Below are 17728 nucleotides of genomic sequence, written 5' to 3' on the forward strand. Positions count from 1 at the left end.
GTTGGTTGGCTAGCCTCTTAGAATTCTCTGAAATTCCAAATTTCAGCTGTTAAACTCTAAGTCCCGGGGCTTGCATTTTGAACACACTTCCCAAGGTGGTTATTAAACACTAATTTCCACAAAGAGAAGAATTTGTAGAGTGTGAAAATGAAGAGACTAGTCATGAGAAATTGGTGAAATTGAGTTGCTCTTCTTGTTTTTTAGCCCCAAATGGATTCACCTACAGCATTAGAGGCTGTAATCTTCACGAGAAAGTGCATCAGCAGAAATCATAGCTTCCCAAGGTCAAGAACATGCAGTCGCTTTCACCAAGATGGTCTTGAATGGCTGGGAAACAGCCCCAAAAGCGGGCAGTAGCAATGGAATACCTGATCCCAATAGCTCCTACTTGCAAAAAAGAGTTTTTCTTATTTGCTTTAGCCCAATTTAACCTTTCCAAACTTTGAATAGGAAGTTTTGCTAAGTGGCATCCTTCGTTATTCATTTTCTAGCAATTTTCAACCTTATTAAACTAATTTTCAGAATATTAAATTTGAAAATTACATTAATAATCAATTTGTGCCTAGAAAAAAAATTAGACTAGCCAATAATTAAATTGGTTATGCCAAATTGTCACCCAAGCATACTCGAGCATTTATTAGTCCTTGAAATAACATTAATTAATTAATTGATGCCTAGTTCCTAATGTCACCAATTGACATTAATGGTTAATAAAGTGATCTAGGCCAAAATTTGTCACCAGGTACCACCTAGTACCAGTCAAGTACAAATTGTTACAACTTTTTCCTTTGGCAACCACTTACTTTTTAGAGTCCTTGGCCTGCCAATGTGAAATAATTGACTTACACAAACATGCACCTCACATGTGCACTTCACATTTGCACATTTGATTAATACTAATCAAATGCTAAGCAAAGCATCAAAATTTCATGTCTTGTGATAGGTGATAACAAGAAGACTCCAAAAAAAAAAAGGAATCCTAATCGTCTAATGAAGGGCATGAAATAGTAGTAACAACGACCCTAATAGATGGGTATCAAGGGGTACCCTTCAAGGCCACACCAACAGAGGTCATGTCTCTTTGGATAACATGGCCAAATGTGCTACCAATCTCACAAAAGAAAGGAGTGGAGTACTCATCAAGGCCAAGGAAAGAGATGATGACAACAATGCCATCTCTTAGAAAGAAATAGTCTCTACCCATGATCCACTTGTTGAAATAAGCCATTGACGACCTGATATCAAGTGGGGTGGTGTCAAGTACTGGCTGCATATAGTCAGGTGAGCCAAATTGTACCTTGAAGCATCAGAGCGCCCCTCAAGAAACCTTGGTTGGAGTGATGGAGAGAGCTGCCTGGATGGAGCCTTTTAAGGTGTGAAGATGAGGCAATCTCCAACTGACCAATAAGACAAAGATAATGCCTTGAGGGCCATCACTCTATCCTTGAGGGCAAGCTTTGTACCTGGAGCAAAGTAGACAAGTAGGAAAACATTGGTCGAGGGTGCACAAGGGACTTAACTAAAGTCCCTTGGTGATGGTGGAGGACCAGCTCCTATCTCACGAGTCTTGCTCCTTCCTTCAGTTTGATGGGCTGAAGTGTATTAGATTGCATGCACATTTGTGCCTTGCTGGGCTGAATCTGATCCTTATTGGGAAGGCCAGATCAAAGAGGTGGAAAAAGAGGAGGCTTGCATGAGGGAGTGAAGAAAAGAAGCCATTGTAAGAAGAAGCTGCTGTGGAGGAAGAAAAGGGTGCCATGAAAGCTTGGACAAAGGAGTGCTGCTAGGCTTGAGGTGGCTGAAATGCAGGCACTGCTGGGTGGGTGCAGATTCCAACTGCATTCATTTAATTTACCAGTTTGAGTTTGAATACTCTTTTACTTCTTGTACTTCAGTTGCAATATCAAACACAACATGAAAGAAGTCAGCTTCACCATGCTCATTGGGGAAAAAGCACAATATCAGCATAAAATCACATAAGTTATGGAGACATCTAGGCATTCACATGAGCTACATCAAATTGCCTTAGCAGATGGAGGCAGCATGGTCTTTACTGTGCAAGATGGCAGGCCCAGTTGGACTTATATCCATGGATTCTTGCTCCCATTCCAATTAGAGCATCCTGAGATGTGTTAATTGTACAGTTTGGGGTCCCCCTTCCTTTTGTTACTTCACCCCTTCTCTTAAAAGAGAGCTTTATGAACCACTAGATCCTCAAAAGAGGTTTAATTCATGCTTCTTGCCCAAAAATCGCTCTTTGACCCTTTGTATGAACAAAAGTAGGCAACATCTCTTTACTAGATAGCACCCCCAATTTACAATAAGAAACATAACTTCAGCATCTTCTATTATTTGCTCAAGTCAAAAAGCTACTTTCTATCTTCCAAAACGTGAAACATGCCTTTTTTCTTATTCATTTGTATATTCTTAGTTCAGTTCAATAACATGGTTTATTACTCATCCACCCTTGCAGCCTTCATCTGGTTCCTTGCTCAATGTCATTGACATTTATGTAGGTCAAGTCCATTGACAATTATTCGCTAGAGAAAATGCTCTTATTCACTAGCATCTTGGAAGGTTAAAAACGAAAATTAAACCCCACTTCTCAAGGTGGGCTATCAAGGCAAGTGATTTCAAGAAAGTGATGGCCCATACTTATATACCATTTTGGAGAATGCTGCTTGAAAACTGCAAGTTCATTTTATACGCACAGTGAGCAATCTGGTCTATTAATCGGTGCTGAGTAGAACTTACAAGACAGTGCATGTCTTAACATTATACATATGTAGGTGCTCACTATTAAACCTGAATGATCCTTGATTTTCAGTAATACAAAAACTATTTTTGATAGTGCATAATCATGTCACTAAAAGTTTCCTTCAACTATTTTCGTTACTGCATAATGTCATCCCTGAAAATTCTTTGGGAATCTAACTTGCCAGTTGCTACTTGTCCCTTGCAATAAACGATAGGCTGCATTAAACCCATTTATGTGCCATCAACTCTTCACACTCTTTCCTGTTATACCCATAACCCAAATGCAGAATTGAAGGTCTTCCTGCTTTCATTGTGATAAGGCAAATGTACCACATTTACCTAAGAAGACCTTCAGGATCAAACGGAGCTGAACACCAATTTGGGGCATTTCCAGGGAGAGGCCCATAACCAGGAGATAGGGTACTGCATTCCTGCATCCACAGTTCATTAAAGATCTCTCTTTTTTTCTTTCTTTGAGAAGAAGCTTAAATTACTTCATACAAATATTTGCATCAGGCCTTCAGGCCAACCAAAAAGAATGGTAACAACTCACATGAAGCAGGCCTTCTGGCCAGCCAGAAAATCTTAACAATTCATATGTCAAGCCAAAAGATGTGTGTGTGTCTTCGTGAAGGATTCTGAATTTAAGAAAATAGAGATATTTACAATGCCTTCTAGGTGCCCAAGTGGACTGAAAGTAGAAAACAACACAAAAAAGCCACAAGGCTGCAAACAGCACGAAAAGCAACAAGGCTACAAACAACACAAGAAGCCACAAGGCTACAACTACTGCAGAAAAGAATCATGAAGTAGGTGTGATTGGGGAGGAACAGATGATCTCCATCCATGCAGCAACCACCTATTTGAGGACCAAACTGTAGAAATCATGGAACTGACTTACCACAATAATAGTCCTCAAATGTGTCCCAAATGTCCATGGATATCTCAAGTTCAATAAATAATGGATGCATTATATGCCCCCCAAATGTGCCAAATACCAATCCAACACTAAAACCCAAAAAGACGGGTATGCTTCAGCTATAAAGTGGCCATGGATACCATCTTTGCCAAAACCCAAGAATGGAGGACTGCATGCTGATGTATCACAAAAGTCCTCTGTACTCCAGATATGAAATTGCAGGTCTGTCCAGCAACTCAGTAGGAAATGAAGAGATGAGCAAAAGTCGCATCACATATTGTACAGAACACATCTACGATGGGAGATCTCATGATATCTTGATATATCCCTTATAGTGGGACCCTCGATAAGAAGCCTGCAGATAGAGCTTTCTCCTGGTAGGGAAGTTTACACCTTTACAGTTGAAGCAATTGACCTTGCGATCTAGCTTTAATATCCCTGGAAGACCAGATTTATTTGCTTTCCTACTCACCCCTCTCTTACCCTCAACCATCTTATGATAAACCTGATTGGCTGATCATTTCAAAACACCATCCATGTGCACAAAAGCCGAGTCCAATGATGAGGATGCATGCTGTAGTGTAGGCAAAGGGACCCCAAGGAACTCGAAAGTATTGACAGATACACTAGAAGAGCAAACCCGAAAATGACAAGGAATGACATCTATTAAAGTCCTCAAACCTAGTTGTGCCATCATGTAAAAGTTATCACATTCTATATCCTTATAAGTCTAGTCAAGCAACTTGAATGTGAGAAAACCTCATCCTCATGGAATTAGGCTACTTTCTAGAGTCAAGGTGACACTAAGTAGTGAAGTATCTGAAACCAGCCTTCCTCCTCAGAGAGGGTGGTAATAACCTGATTAATCAATAATTAAAGCAAGCAATTAATGCACACAAACTGAAATGCAAAATTAACCATCTTAATCTTGGACAATGGTTAGCCTATTGGCCCCAAAGTTGGCACCCCTTGCAGTATTTCTTTATCCTTTATTGCAAATGGATGGACTAGATTGAGATTCTTTAATCTCCTTTGCTGATCCAGGAGCCTCTTGTTATCATAAATGACCAACAAGTGTCCAAACCAATTTGTCCCTTGGTTCACTCGGGATTGGCCTTAAATTGAGCTCCTTGAGTGACAAATTCACCCCCAAATGTTTGCTAGCTGAATGGGCACTTGAATCTCTTGAAATCCTTGATTTCAATGACTGAAACTCAAGCCTCTATGCCTTGAATTTTGAGCACATTTTCTGAGGTGGCTATCAAACCCTAATTTTTATTGTAAGTTAGGGTTTAAAACAAAGATTCATCAAAATCTCCACCTCTCATGGCTGAACCTGCTGAAAATTGTTAAGGAGAGAGAATGCTGAGGAGAGAGAAAATGTTGAGTTTTGCGCCCGAAGTATCCCGCACCGACACAGTTGCATGAGAAGATCTTATTTCACTTTTTCAGATATTGGGGATGCTGGCACATTTGGACCACACGCAATGCTTTTCTCTTTGATTCGGCCTCTAATGTACCCCGACATATTGCCAGGCTTAAAGGGCTCTTGCATTGGCAGCTAGATATCATCCGACACTCCGACTTGCTCCCTCGGGAGGACTTGCATCCGTGGCATATGGCAATTGCCTCTGGGTCGTTGCCATGATTGGTGTATCCTTTTCAGTGCATTACTACGGGGCTTCCCCACACGTTGGCCTAGGGCCCTCGTGTATCTTGTAATCAGAAAAAAGAGAGAGAGAGAGAAAGAGAAAACCTCTTCACATGTTGGCTTTGTGTCATCATGTATCTTGTAATCCTGTAATCTTGTATTTTTTTCGTAATTAATATAATTACCTTTTACGAAAAAAAAAGAAAATGTTGAGTTTTATCATGAGAACTAAGTAAAATTCAATTGCTGCTCTGCTGTATCAGGCCAAACAACAGTCATTTACAGCCAAAGACCCACCATATGCTGTCACTTGCTGTCCTATTACTGCCATCTAGTTCTTGGAGCCCTTTGGCTACTGTTGCTTGGTTCTTGGCAGCTCTAGATGGCTCATAAATGCTCCCTAATGGCTGATGCCTGCTGGTACAACCTCCTTTGAGTCCGATCCAACTCAAAATGCCCTCTCTTTTCTTTCCCAGCCTCCAAATAGCCTTCTTCACTTGCATGGGCAAGTTTTGCCAAGTGGCAGCCTTCTAAATTCAATTTCCAACATCAAGTGTTATTAAATTTCTCATTAGCATACCTCAACTATTTTGGCTGGACAACCATAGAAAAGTTGAAATTGAGTATAAACCATGGTTGAACTATCAATGGCATTCATAAAACATACTACTGTCCACAGAACCAGTTGAATAGCACTGACAATTGATGATCATCTATTGAAAACTGGCAATTGATAATCACACTTTGATGGTCATACATTGCTGCAAGATGATGCTAACTTATGTAAATGTATAGTTTCCATTTTATCCAGTGTGTTCATATATTTATCTTATTGCATTTTATGTTGATAATAATGTGTTGAATATTATGTTCATAAATATTTTTTTAAATTCATGTTTATATCCCCCCCTCCCAAAAAAAAAAGAAAAAAGCCTAAAGTTGTGTTTTATTTTGTTTTACATCATGTTGATAATAACATGTTTATAGTTCTTTGTTACTAATATTATTTTTTTAAATGTTAATAATTTTTAATTTATTTTTTCTATCTAACCAATTTAGTTTTACATAAATTGGTCACTATGAAGCTATTATTATAAAAAAAATTAACTTTTTAATGTTTATAATCCCCGCTCCCTCCCCTCCCACCAACACACACACATGAAGAAAACCCAAAAAACAAAAAAAAAACCAAACCTAAAGTTGTGTTTTATTTTGTTTTATGTCATGTTGATAGTAACGTGTTTATAGTTCTTTGTTACTAATATTGTTTTTTTAATGTTAATAGTTTTTAATTTATTTTTTCTATCTAACCAATTTAGTTTTACATAAACTGGTCACTATGAAGCTATTATTATAAAAAATTGTCATGTTGATAATAACATGTTTATTGTTTCTTTGTTACTAATATTGTTTTGTTTTATGTTAATAGTTTTTAATTTATGTTTTCTATCTAACTAATTTACTTTTACATAAACTGGCCACTATGAAGCTATTATTATAAAAAACATTAAATTTTTAATGTTCATAATCCCTGCTCTCTCCCCTCCCACCAACCCACACACATGAAGAAAACCCAAAAAACACCCCCACCACCCACCAAACCATTGAAGTTGCATTTTTGTTTGTTTTACCTTATGTTGATACTATTACCACGGTACCTTGGATGCATGTTGAATAAATATGAGATCCACTATATGTGAGAGTCGTCCATCATTGGTGGAGTGGAAGTGCTACCTACCCCTTGAGCACACGCAATGCTCTGGATCCTTGCTTGGCTGAACCTGACTCAGCTCGAATCCAAAGTAGGCTCTAATTGAAAAGCCTTGAGGTAAAGCTGCAACAATTGAGAATGGTTTGTCAAGTGATCATCTTCCATCCACTTAGTATCCGTTGGTGAGTAATTTTGAAACTTTACCAAGTATCTTTTGGAAACTATACATCTGATCTTTCTCTCTTTTTGTGCCAAAATCTGCTCTACTACCAATATCTCATCCAGCTTCGCAACCTCTGGTTGAATTTCAGTAGGTATATCCTCTAGCACATGACTATGGAAAGGCCTCAACAAGCTGACATTAAGGCATTGTGTATCCACTTGTGTGGAGGCAACTTCAACCTATAAGTAATATCATTGATCCTCTCCAACACCTGGAAGGGCCTTTTATCTTTTTCAACCTCTTTTTTCCCAAGAAAAATGTAGCTAGTTATATTACTCGAAAGATTTTACAATGAAGTGCATGTGCTCAACAAACTAGTTGGACCAGACACAAAGTCATACTAGAATCACATATGCAAGCCTCTCAAGGTGGTCAGGAGGGGAGGGGGGAGGGATAGGGATGGGAGATAGAAGCCACGAAGAAGGAGAGTACTGGACTTGGGGTTCCCTGTTTGCACTAGGAAAAATAGATCATGGCCACCCAAGTATGTAAGAAGTGATGCTGAAGCTCCTTACAAGCTTGACGCCTTGCACCTAATCCCAGTGGCTACGGAGGGAGTGGATGATTGAGTTCTAGAGCTTTGCCAAAGTTGCAGATGTGGACAGACACTTGCCGCTCGAAACCTACTAACATGTCTTCCAAATGTGCCACATTGTGAGGCTCCCAATAATCCCCCACACCTCCGATCTCTGTGCTGTAGGCTCCAGTACTTGACGGATGGGTAGTGCCTCTAACCTGACCATTGCACAAGAACTTGCCTCAATGACAAAAAAAGCATCATGCATCTCAGCCTCATACAGTAAGTGGTGACCCTGGCTAACTGCCTACTAGGAGATGGCCCCCTAAGATATATACCCTAGGCTAGACACCACTCGATGGAGAACACAGCAGGCTCCTCTCTGCACCAATTGTGCTACCTCACAAGATCAGAGGAAATGCTTTGGAGTTTCAAAGGGCTCTAGTGGGTAGTGCTTGCAGATTCCATCCTCTTGCATCTGGACCAGTCAACTTCCAACAGCCAAGTATCCATGTGTGAGTAGTCATAAGAAGTATGGCTTCCTCAGCAACCTCCAGCTATCCCACAAGCATTGCCAAAAGGTCCATTGGAAAGCCTTAGTAATATTGTGTTCCGCCTAATGCTTATTGTGCAAGGGTGCCCAACGCATACTGGATATGCCTGCTTGAGAAAACATTGGAAATCTGCCATTGGACACCATGAAACAATATACACCAACTGTCTATCAAAGATAAAGAGGCTGTTGATTGAGAAGAAAATCCTGTACCGAAGTAGAAAGGAGCACATCCTCATATAAACCATGCGGACCAGCAAAGAAGAGATGTCAGCTACTGATGGATCTTGGTTAGCATGGGAATTTGGCTGATGCAGAAGAGACACCTTGCTCATGAAAAGTATGCTAGTGGTTTGCTGCTAATCATCTCTGAGAGCATGATAATCTGTGGCCTCTCAATCTACATCCATAAAGGTGTAGCCAAACCAGGGGTCCAGACAAGTGCTGCATACATCATGGCTAGTATGACGTGTATCAAACAACCATCTCCCTGTGCTAGACTTGTGGAACTGAGACCAATGGCACTCTCTCTTCAGCATGGGCTGTGTTGCATATCCTTGTGTTAGTCATTCTGGTCACCTATGATATGGTGAACCTCCTAGCAGATTTGGTAAATATAACCACTAAGTAGATATACGAGTCTAGTGTCTCATCTATCCCTCTCCTAGAATAAAGACTAATCTCCTTCGTACTGGAACTGATATGTGAAATGTCCGGATCTTGGTTCTCCCAATATTCATGGTTGATCCTTGTTGTGTGTAGAGGTCATATAGAGTATAAGATAACACTGTAGACCCTCCTATGACTCAATGGCCAAGACAATATCATCAATGTAAAGCATACTAGAGATCGATTTACTTGCTATGTCTGCCTCATCTCCACACCTCATGTGATGTGGTCCTCTATCTCATTGATGTAGAGTCCAAAGAGTGTAGGGGAGAGAGGACAATCCTACTTCGTACCAATGGTGTTAAATTCCACATCTAAAAGGTGTCCTAAGCATCTGACTCAACTCATTACCCCATCATACATCAGCTCATGCCATAAGGTGTTGGGTTTAAGTCCCGCTCTTTAGAATCCTTGTCAAGTTGGTTGCCTTAATGCTAAAAACGAAGGCCAATTATTAAAAATTATTTTTTGTTTCTAATGTGAAAGTGGATCTTTAGCACATGACTAAAAATATGGCTGTTGGACATAAAGGATAAAAGCAATAGTGCATAGATGCCCCAAATCATATTTGGTGGCATCCCAAGTGTTTGTAGACCTTTAGTAATTGGTCTCATCAAGTTATATCAAATGCTTTGTGAAAGTTCACACAGTAGCAATAGAAACTCTTCTTCCTAGCTTTCGCTTGCTCAACCATCTCTCTCAAGGTAAAGATGTGATCTGGTGTAGGGAAACCCCATCTGAATCTAGTCTATACTGCAACTCTCAATCAATACTCAATGTATCTTAGCCAATGTGTGGCCCAACATAATGGTCTGATGATTGTCTAGATCTAGAGGATCTTTAGACTCATGGATAGGGACAAAGGTATGCATCGTCAACTCGTTTGGGAATCCCTTTGCCAATGCCCTATTAAACATAAATGCAAGCTAAGAGGCCAAAATGTCTACAATATAGATAAAGTGCTCACCTTGTTTCTTCCCTTCCGCCTGGCCGCTCCCCCCCGCCTGTTCTCCCAAGTGAGACATCTCCCCCCCCCGCTGTACCTGTCTGCAGTGTGTCAAAACAGCAACGGTCTCTCCCCCTCGCCATTGATCCCCCACTTTTCAAGTTGCTCCCTCGATCTGCAGCAACTTCCCCCCCCCTCAGGTAGCACCACAATGTGATTGGTAGTTCTCGCAGAAGGGACGTGCAATGGAAACCTCTGGTTAGACGCCAGCACACTCAGTGAGTGCCCCCCTAGTCAAACACCTTGTGTGTCGTCCTCTCTGAGGAGTAGCTCTTAGCCGTCCGAGCTAAGGAATTGGAGCTAAAGGAGATAGCGATTTATGGTCAGGTAGTAGGACATTCCCCAGCCAAGGCCCAACTTCGGGACTAGCTTCACTCCACGTTGTGCATCGGCACAGCATAGATCGTGGAGGCGGTCCTAATGGGCCAAGGGATCTTCATGGTCCGGCTCAGTTCGGCAGACGCAGCTTGCGAGCTACTCACCAGTTCACCATATGCGTCCACGAAGGGGGTCATATACATGGTCCCTTGGTCCACTGGCTTTATTGTGGAGGCGTTTGCACTCCACAACAGATTTCTCCGGCACTAGGTCACCCTTCTTTCCCTGGCATGGGGATAGAGTATTGCCAGTTGGTGGAAGACTTTGGTCGGCTCTTCGGCACTGTCCTTCCCGCGTCTTTCGTGGATGCAATGACAGCGGTAGGAGTCCCCAAGGTACGGGTGGCTGTGAAAGAGGTCAAGAGTATCCCACAGTTCCTAGAGATTGAGGCAGGCGGGCACTCCTTTAGACAGCAGGTCATTGTGACTCGGCAACCAGGGCAGTGCTTGCGCTGCCACGACTTTGGGCATTAGGTGGCAGTTTGTACGTGTTTCGGAGCTAAGGTGGCTTCGCCATCAGGCCCGTAGGTGGATACTGACGGCTTCACACGGGTCCAGAGACGACAGGGGGGGCGCAGCCAGCTCCTCACACCCAGCCTCGTCTGCAGGGGCAGAGGGGGGAGTTACGCCACAGCCCCCACACCCACCTCCCCCACATCCCATGCCACCCCCTACTGACCATGGCCCACAGCCCCCCTTTCAAGGGCCATCAGTTCCCCCCCCCCCCCCCCCCCCACACCTGCCATGCATCTCTGTCCATCCCACCACCCCTCAATCCTCATTCCCCCCACCACCTTCCCTACCAAGCACCCCCCCCCGATCCGCACTTGGTTCAGGTGGTTCCTCCCAGCCTCATCCCCCATCCTCCCACATGAGGCGATGAGCCACAAACACCTATTTCCTCCTCACACCAGCAGTCCTCCCCCTCCCATACAGCCACCAGCTCATCCGCCCCTAGCGCTTGTCACACCTTCCCGAGATAGGCCCGTTTCTACCAGTGTACCGAGTCACACACTATTCTACTGTGTCATACATGTGCAGATAATGTGCAATTCATGTCTTTCTTTTACTTTAGCTAAGGAGCTGGAGTGCATGAAGTTGAGGAGTAGGAAAAACATGACAAGCACAAAATCCTAACAAGCAATGGGGAATTTAACAATAAGCAGACAGGGACACGAGTAGCTTACAAATAGGTGACATGGAGAGTTCCATATGGAAATGGTTCAAACACACATTTGAAGCTGAAATCTTAGTAAATACATTCAATTATCAGTTCATGCCAGTTTGCAGGGTAATTCAAGTTCCACGTATTGTTTAAATTCACACAAAGACTCAAGCCTCAGGGAAATCTCAAACAAACCTCGAGCTTAGTTGTCATTAATCATGTTTATAATGTATACATTTGTAAAGACATTGATAGCATAATCATAAATTGGAAAATTTGGAGACTTCTATGCATATACTCAGATTCTAGCTGTGTCTCTCATTTGAGTGCATGAAATGGCTTGCAAGTCTTGAACCTGTTTTCATGGACAATTTGTCTCAGCATTTTCAAGTTAAACAAAAGATGTAGACTACAAACCTTTGTTCTGATGTAGACAGGATGCTGATAAAGATGACTCATGCCCATAATAGAACGATCAAGAAAGCCAACTGCATTACATGCTGGTCCCAAATCACCTCTCACATTGCATTTTACCTGTTTGCAAGCATCTGGTCTAGTTAAAGCCCACAAAAGCATCAACAGATACATATTTCATAAATACCACATTCTAGAATTTACCTACACTCCATCTTTGAAATACAGAGCTTCTTATGTTGAATTCCCGAATATGTCATGAAAATTTGAACAAGCATACACTAGCAGCTATTTGTAAAGGTTTCGAGCTGAAAAGAGATGCCTTGATAAAGATATACTAGGACCCTCTTCTCACACCTATGGACCTTACAGACATTGGCTTGTCTTGAATCTCCATATCAAAACAACCCAACTCTATGAAGTACAAAAGTCTAAAGTCTGCATATAAGTCGTAAGAAGCCCTACTTCAAAATAGATTTGAAAAAATTGATCAGTTCAGAGATCAAATCTGCATCAACTCCTCTCTAACCCTTGTGTAATCTACCTCTGTCTCATCATCACAACAGCGCTTACCTTTAGTCTTTTTTCTTTACCATTTTCTTCTCCATATCACCTCCTCACTTTTTCCTGCTTCAAATTTCCTGCTATTACATGCCTTGTGTATGTATGCAGCTGCATGGATTTGTTTAACAGAACACTTTGAAGGCCCTCCTCCCTTTTCTCTGAAATATTTGCAAGATAATCCTCTTCAAAAATCCCAAAGATACCATTCTCTCCAATTTCCTCGACAAACTCTCAATACATGCTTATCTAGTTTGATTTCCCAAACCAACACAATCATTCTTTTCTCATTGATCCATGCTTATTGCTCAAATCAGTGTTTAAGATTCTTCGTCAACCACTTTCTGCAACATACTCCCAAGTAATTACCGTAGCAACCAGTTCTCCATGTAACCCCTTATTAATCAGCAGCACATTAAGCCAAAATTAGGCTGCATAGAAACCACGATCAGAAAGTCAGTGAAATCTTCCATAGAAGTTCAAATCTCAACTTCCCACTGGGCTACAGTCTAGCTCTCTAGTCCTTAAGATAACAAGGTGCCAACTCACCTCAGTGCAGGGCCATTGTACAAAATACCAAACTGGCAAGAGCATCACATCTGCTCAGTTCTACCATGGAATCAATAAACTGTCTTTTTGTCTTTACCTGCTGGGCTGCCATGGTCCTCCATTTGAAGGTGTCATAGGCTGAAGCCTCCCTATCAGAAGTTTCCTCCAGGTCTACATATGTGGAGGCAAACCCCTAACAATGAGCTTAGCCAATAAGGCTTTGTTCTGGCTATTTGGGTCCATGATCCCTAAGGCTTTGCTCTGGCCGTTTGGGTCCATGATCCCTAATCCTGCTCTAGATCTAGTCTATATGATGAATCCCAAGCCACCTTTGCTCTGACCAAGTTCCTGTCTCTTCTCAACCCAAAAAAAAATCCTGATAAGGTGCTTCACCTGGCTGATGCATGTCCTAGAGAATGTCCAACATGAATTGATGTACTGCATGGTCACAGAAAGGACATGTATACAACCACTACTCTCCCTACTAGTGAAAGTCTTGCTCAGCTCCAATAAAAAAGCTTCTGTCTGATGCTCAAGAGGAGACATGCCAACTGCTGCTCAGATAATTTCAATCCCTATTCCCCAAGAGTTCACATCGACGGGAAGGTTTGGCACAAAACAAAATAATATATCAAAAATTACAATCGATGTTATGTATGCGAAGATCAGCAGGAGTCCCCAATAAAGGCTTGTACGATTTAATTCTTCCTGATATGGAGTTTGCTAATGACATAGTAGTCTATCTAGACGGGGATGAGAGTAACTTTAGGGCCTTTGTAATGGCCATGGAAATATCTTACAGAGCAACAGGTGCCATAATTAATTGGCACAAGTCCTATGCATTTTGGATATGTGACACTAGACAGCTGGAGTGGTGACCGCATCAAGATTTCATCTGGGTTCCTTGTGGAACCGTGGTGAGATATCTTGGATGCCAAGGATGAGTAACCTAATGCCTCTAATACTTGTTGATCTGTCTCTCAAGAAGGAGCTCATGGCCTCTGCTACAAATCAAAACAAGAAGGGCTAGTGGACAGCCTTGTCTAACTGATCTCTAAATGCTGGATCCGTCTTCTCTCACCCCACCAGTCATAACTTGGCTAGGTGCTGAGGAGTAAAGAGCAGCTATTCCTTTGACCCATTGATCTAGAAATCAACGCCTTAGCATCATGCAATCCAAGAACTCCCAATCCTGGTTCTTGGATTGAGCCAAGGTGGTGGACTCATAGAAAATGAAGATATTGTCCAAGATGAAAACTTGTCTGGGTGGGGTGTATGATATCTAAAATCAATGGCGCTAATCTGAGAATAATTGTCTTTGCAAGGATCTAATGGGCAATTCCAAGCCAAGTGATCAATTTCCACAGTGTGATCTCCAGTCTATCTCCACTTCCTTTGGGAATGAGGTGAATCAGCTCCTCAGAAAGTCTCTCTGGCATAATCCCCAATGCCATAATCTCTTGAAAAGCTAAGATGATGGCTACACTGATAATATCCCAATAGCGGAAAAAGGACTTATGTAGTCCATCTTCTCCTAGACACTTGCCTAAGGGCCGCCTTCTCCAACTCCTCCTCTGTAAAATGGGCCATCAGATACTGACTCATCTTGTCTGTGACCACCCTTCTGGTACTCTGCCATACGGTGTCTCTGTCCCTTTCATAGCCGAGGGGCCTAGTTGAAGACCCTAGAAAAGGTGTGTAATACTGTGTAGCCAGCTGTCTCACCTCCAAAGGGCCCTATGCAATGGATCCATCAGCTCTCTTAAGTCTCCAAATACCCTGTCTAGACTGTTTTAGCCCTGTGGTGAAGAAAAACTCTGTTAACCTTGTTACCAAACTGAGCCCATAAAAAGCTCTCACATGAAACCTATACCTGATCTGGTTTCCTTCATAGCATCAATCTCTGCTCTAGCAATCTCCATCCTCTCAATTGTCCATGGGCACCCTGGCCATCTCTCCTCCCTCTAAAGGGCAGCCAATGATGCTCGGGCAGACATCCTCTTCTCTAGAAGGCCATGTCTCCTCCTTGTGGCCTCCTCCCTGAAGAAGGAACTGATCTCCTATAGCCTCTAGGCTCTCGTTCAGGTCACTAGCTACTCGTCTAGTTGAGAAGTGTCTAGATTCCTGAATCTATAGCAACTATCTCTCTAAGATTTTACTCGTAGAACAAGTGCTTTGAAATCCTGATACTGGAGTAGGGTCCTCCGACTCTCTCAAAGAGAAGTAGCTGAATCAGCAAGTGCTTCGAGAAAAGGTTGTGCCACGTATGATGCTTGTTAGAGCATCCCTATTGCAAAACCGGTCATCCACATAGAATTGATCGGTCCTAGAGAAAGCCCAGCTCCTATTGCCCTCTATCTCCTGGAGAATTGGAGCGAGCTTGTAGACCTGCCAAACACTACTATGAACCATGGGTCCTAACCTCGGATCTAAAATAAGAGCTCCTCCCATGCTACCTACTCTCCTCCTCTAATAGTTTTTGTGCATTTGTCTCTCCTATCCTCTATCCAGTGATCAACTTGTGGTAAAGACTGATAAAGGGTAGTCTAGAACCACTGGGTGCCATTCGGGGCATAAATGACCCACAAACCAATAAGCGCCTCCTCCACTCTTACAAAGACCCACATGGCTGTACTGATTGGGTCCACTCTTGCCCAACACACATGCATACTCTAGCATGCATCTCTAACTCCCACAACTGCTACCCATGGTAATTGTGGCTCTGGCTTGGCAATAACTACCTACAGCATTAGGATATCCTCTCTGTTGAGAGATGGTGCTCTTGCAATATGAGAAAAACAATCGATCCTCCTACTAATGCTCTATGCAAATCCTGCCTCATGAGGCTTCATCCTTGCATGAACTGTAATCCTTCAAAGCCTCATACATTCCATGAGAGTATCTTCTCATGGGGTTTGTCTCAACCTCCCAAACCAGCATGGTTTTGCTGCCTACCCTTATCTTTACTACCTCCTAGCCTACACCCTCTCATGTATCCTTTTCGATAGCTTTGTTGCAATGTCTAATGGGGGGAAGTCCTCACTATATGTGTATGAGTCCTTCATCTCCTGATCACTCTCCTAGATCTCCTCAACTTCCCCCACCTATTGGTTCTTGGGTTTCTAAGATGGGATCAACTCCGGGATCTCTGCCTAGTGAATAGAGAGTCTGGGAGATTGTGGTGCATCTACAGCTTACTAGATCTCGTAGGGGGCCTCTAGTGTTATTTCTTTTTTAGCTTTCTTCCTTGTGAGATCTCTACCTCCTCGGTAGCTAGGGGAGTGTCTATGGAAGCATTAGAAGGCTAAGATGGTATGAAGACATGCTAGGGTTTGCAGTGAGAAAACATAGAATGTACAAACATGACCAAAAAACATTAACTCCAATAGTAATGCAATAGATGCAGATTCTAAACACAAAATGGAAAACACAAAATGCAAAATGAAAAATGAAAAAAAACAAATAGAGGAGAGAGAACTCTGAAGTGAATGAAGGAATGTTGTAACTCAAGGAAAGAATGTACAAGATGCTCAAGGGTAGAACTGTCCAATAGTGGGTGGCTCTTGTGGGAGTAGGTTGAGAGAGAGGTGTTGATGTGTGTCATCCACCAAAGACGGATCCCGAGTGCAGTAACCACCAGTCGGAGTAAAGGCTGACAAAGAAAAGTACTCAAAACAAAAAAATTAACTACCGATGATGATGGCAGCTAATCACCGGCAATGATGGGAGGCAAGGCAACAATAGTAGACCACGTAGCAGTAGTAGCTCAAGGCTGGACGACTAGTGGAAGAGGGCTGTGGTTGAAAGTTGCAAGACAAGGATGGGGCTGAAGGGTGGGCAGCTTGTCTATCTATAGATACAGAAGAATCCTCCCAAATTAGGGTTTTGCATGTGGGACATAGAAAAACTCTAGAACCACTCCCCGTTTAATGAAACTTTTGGTAATTTCCATGCTTTGGGGCTGTTTTAAAAGCTTATCAGTATGTAATGAATTTTTACCTCAATACTCCCTCTCGAGCCCAAAACTAAAACCAGAAAGGGATCGTAAGAAAAGCTCAAGCCCAAATTAGGGTTTTGCGAATCCTCCCAAATTAGGGTTTTGCATGTGGGACATAGAAAAACTCTAGAACCACTCCCCGTTTAATGAAACTTTTGGTAATTTCCATGCTTTGGGGCTGTTTTAAAAGCTTATCAGTATGTAATGAATTTTTACCTCAATACTCCCTCTCGAGCCCAAAACTAAAACCAGAAAGGGATCGTAAGAAAAGCTCAAGCCCCTTGTTACTCCAAGGCATCCACACTAAAGCAACCATGGCATCGGTCAATGTTGGTTACCTGATGGCCTACCAAGACTATAGAAGCGATGGTTATCTTACCAAGGAAGTCCATGGATGAAGATGAGGATGAAACAGCCCGATTGGAAGAGCAAGGTAGAAGGCACCACCATGATAGAAATCAAGAGAGATACTACAAGATCCACCTCGGGAGGAAAAGCCTCCAGATTGGTACAAAACCCTACAAGAGAGATCAAGATATGCAAAAAGAGGGAAAGACTAAGGATGTGACCACCAGTGCATATGTCCATTAGCAAGTCACTCCCAATGAAATGCCTAATGAGGTGGAGAAGTGATTCTAGATGGAGGTGCAAAGTATGAC

The 17728-nt window shown here is 42.3% G+C and overlaps 1 protein-coding gene across 2 annotated transcripts in view; it reads right to left on the reverse strand.

The window, feature by feature from the left end:
* The window catches only part of LOC148011682 (heparan-alpha-glucosaminide N-acetyltransferase-like protein (DUF1624)), a 352978-nt gene that overhangs the window by 93620 nt on the left and 241630 nt on the right, over positions 1-17728 (reverse strand). For both annotated transcript variants that reach the window (XM_087670955.1, XM_087670954.1), the window contains exons 7-8: positions 11966-12082; positions 3097-3188 (exon numbers count right to left, since the gene is read on the reverse strand). In XM_087670955.1, the coding sequence (XP_087527081.1) occupies positions 3097-3188; positions 11966-12082 (209 nt within the window). The remainder of the gene's footprint in view (positions 1-3096; positions 3189-11965; positions 12083-17728) is intronic.

Source organism: Lygodium microphyllum, chromosome 28 (assembly GCF_053477565.2).
Source record: "Lygodium microphyllum isolate KBCC chromosome 28, Lygodium_microphyllum_v1.1.10, whole genome shotgun sequence".
Classification (NCBI taxonomy): Eukaryota; Viridiplantae; Streptophyta; class Polypodiopsida; order Schizaeales; family Lygodiaceae; genus Lygodium; species Lygodium microphyllum.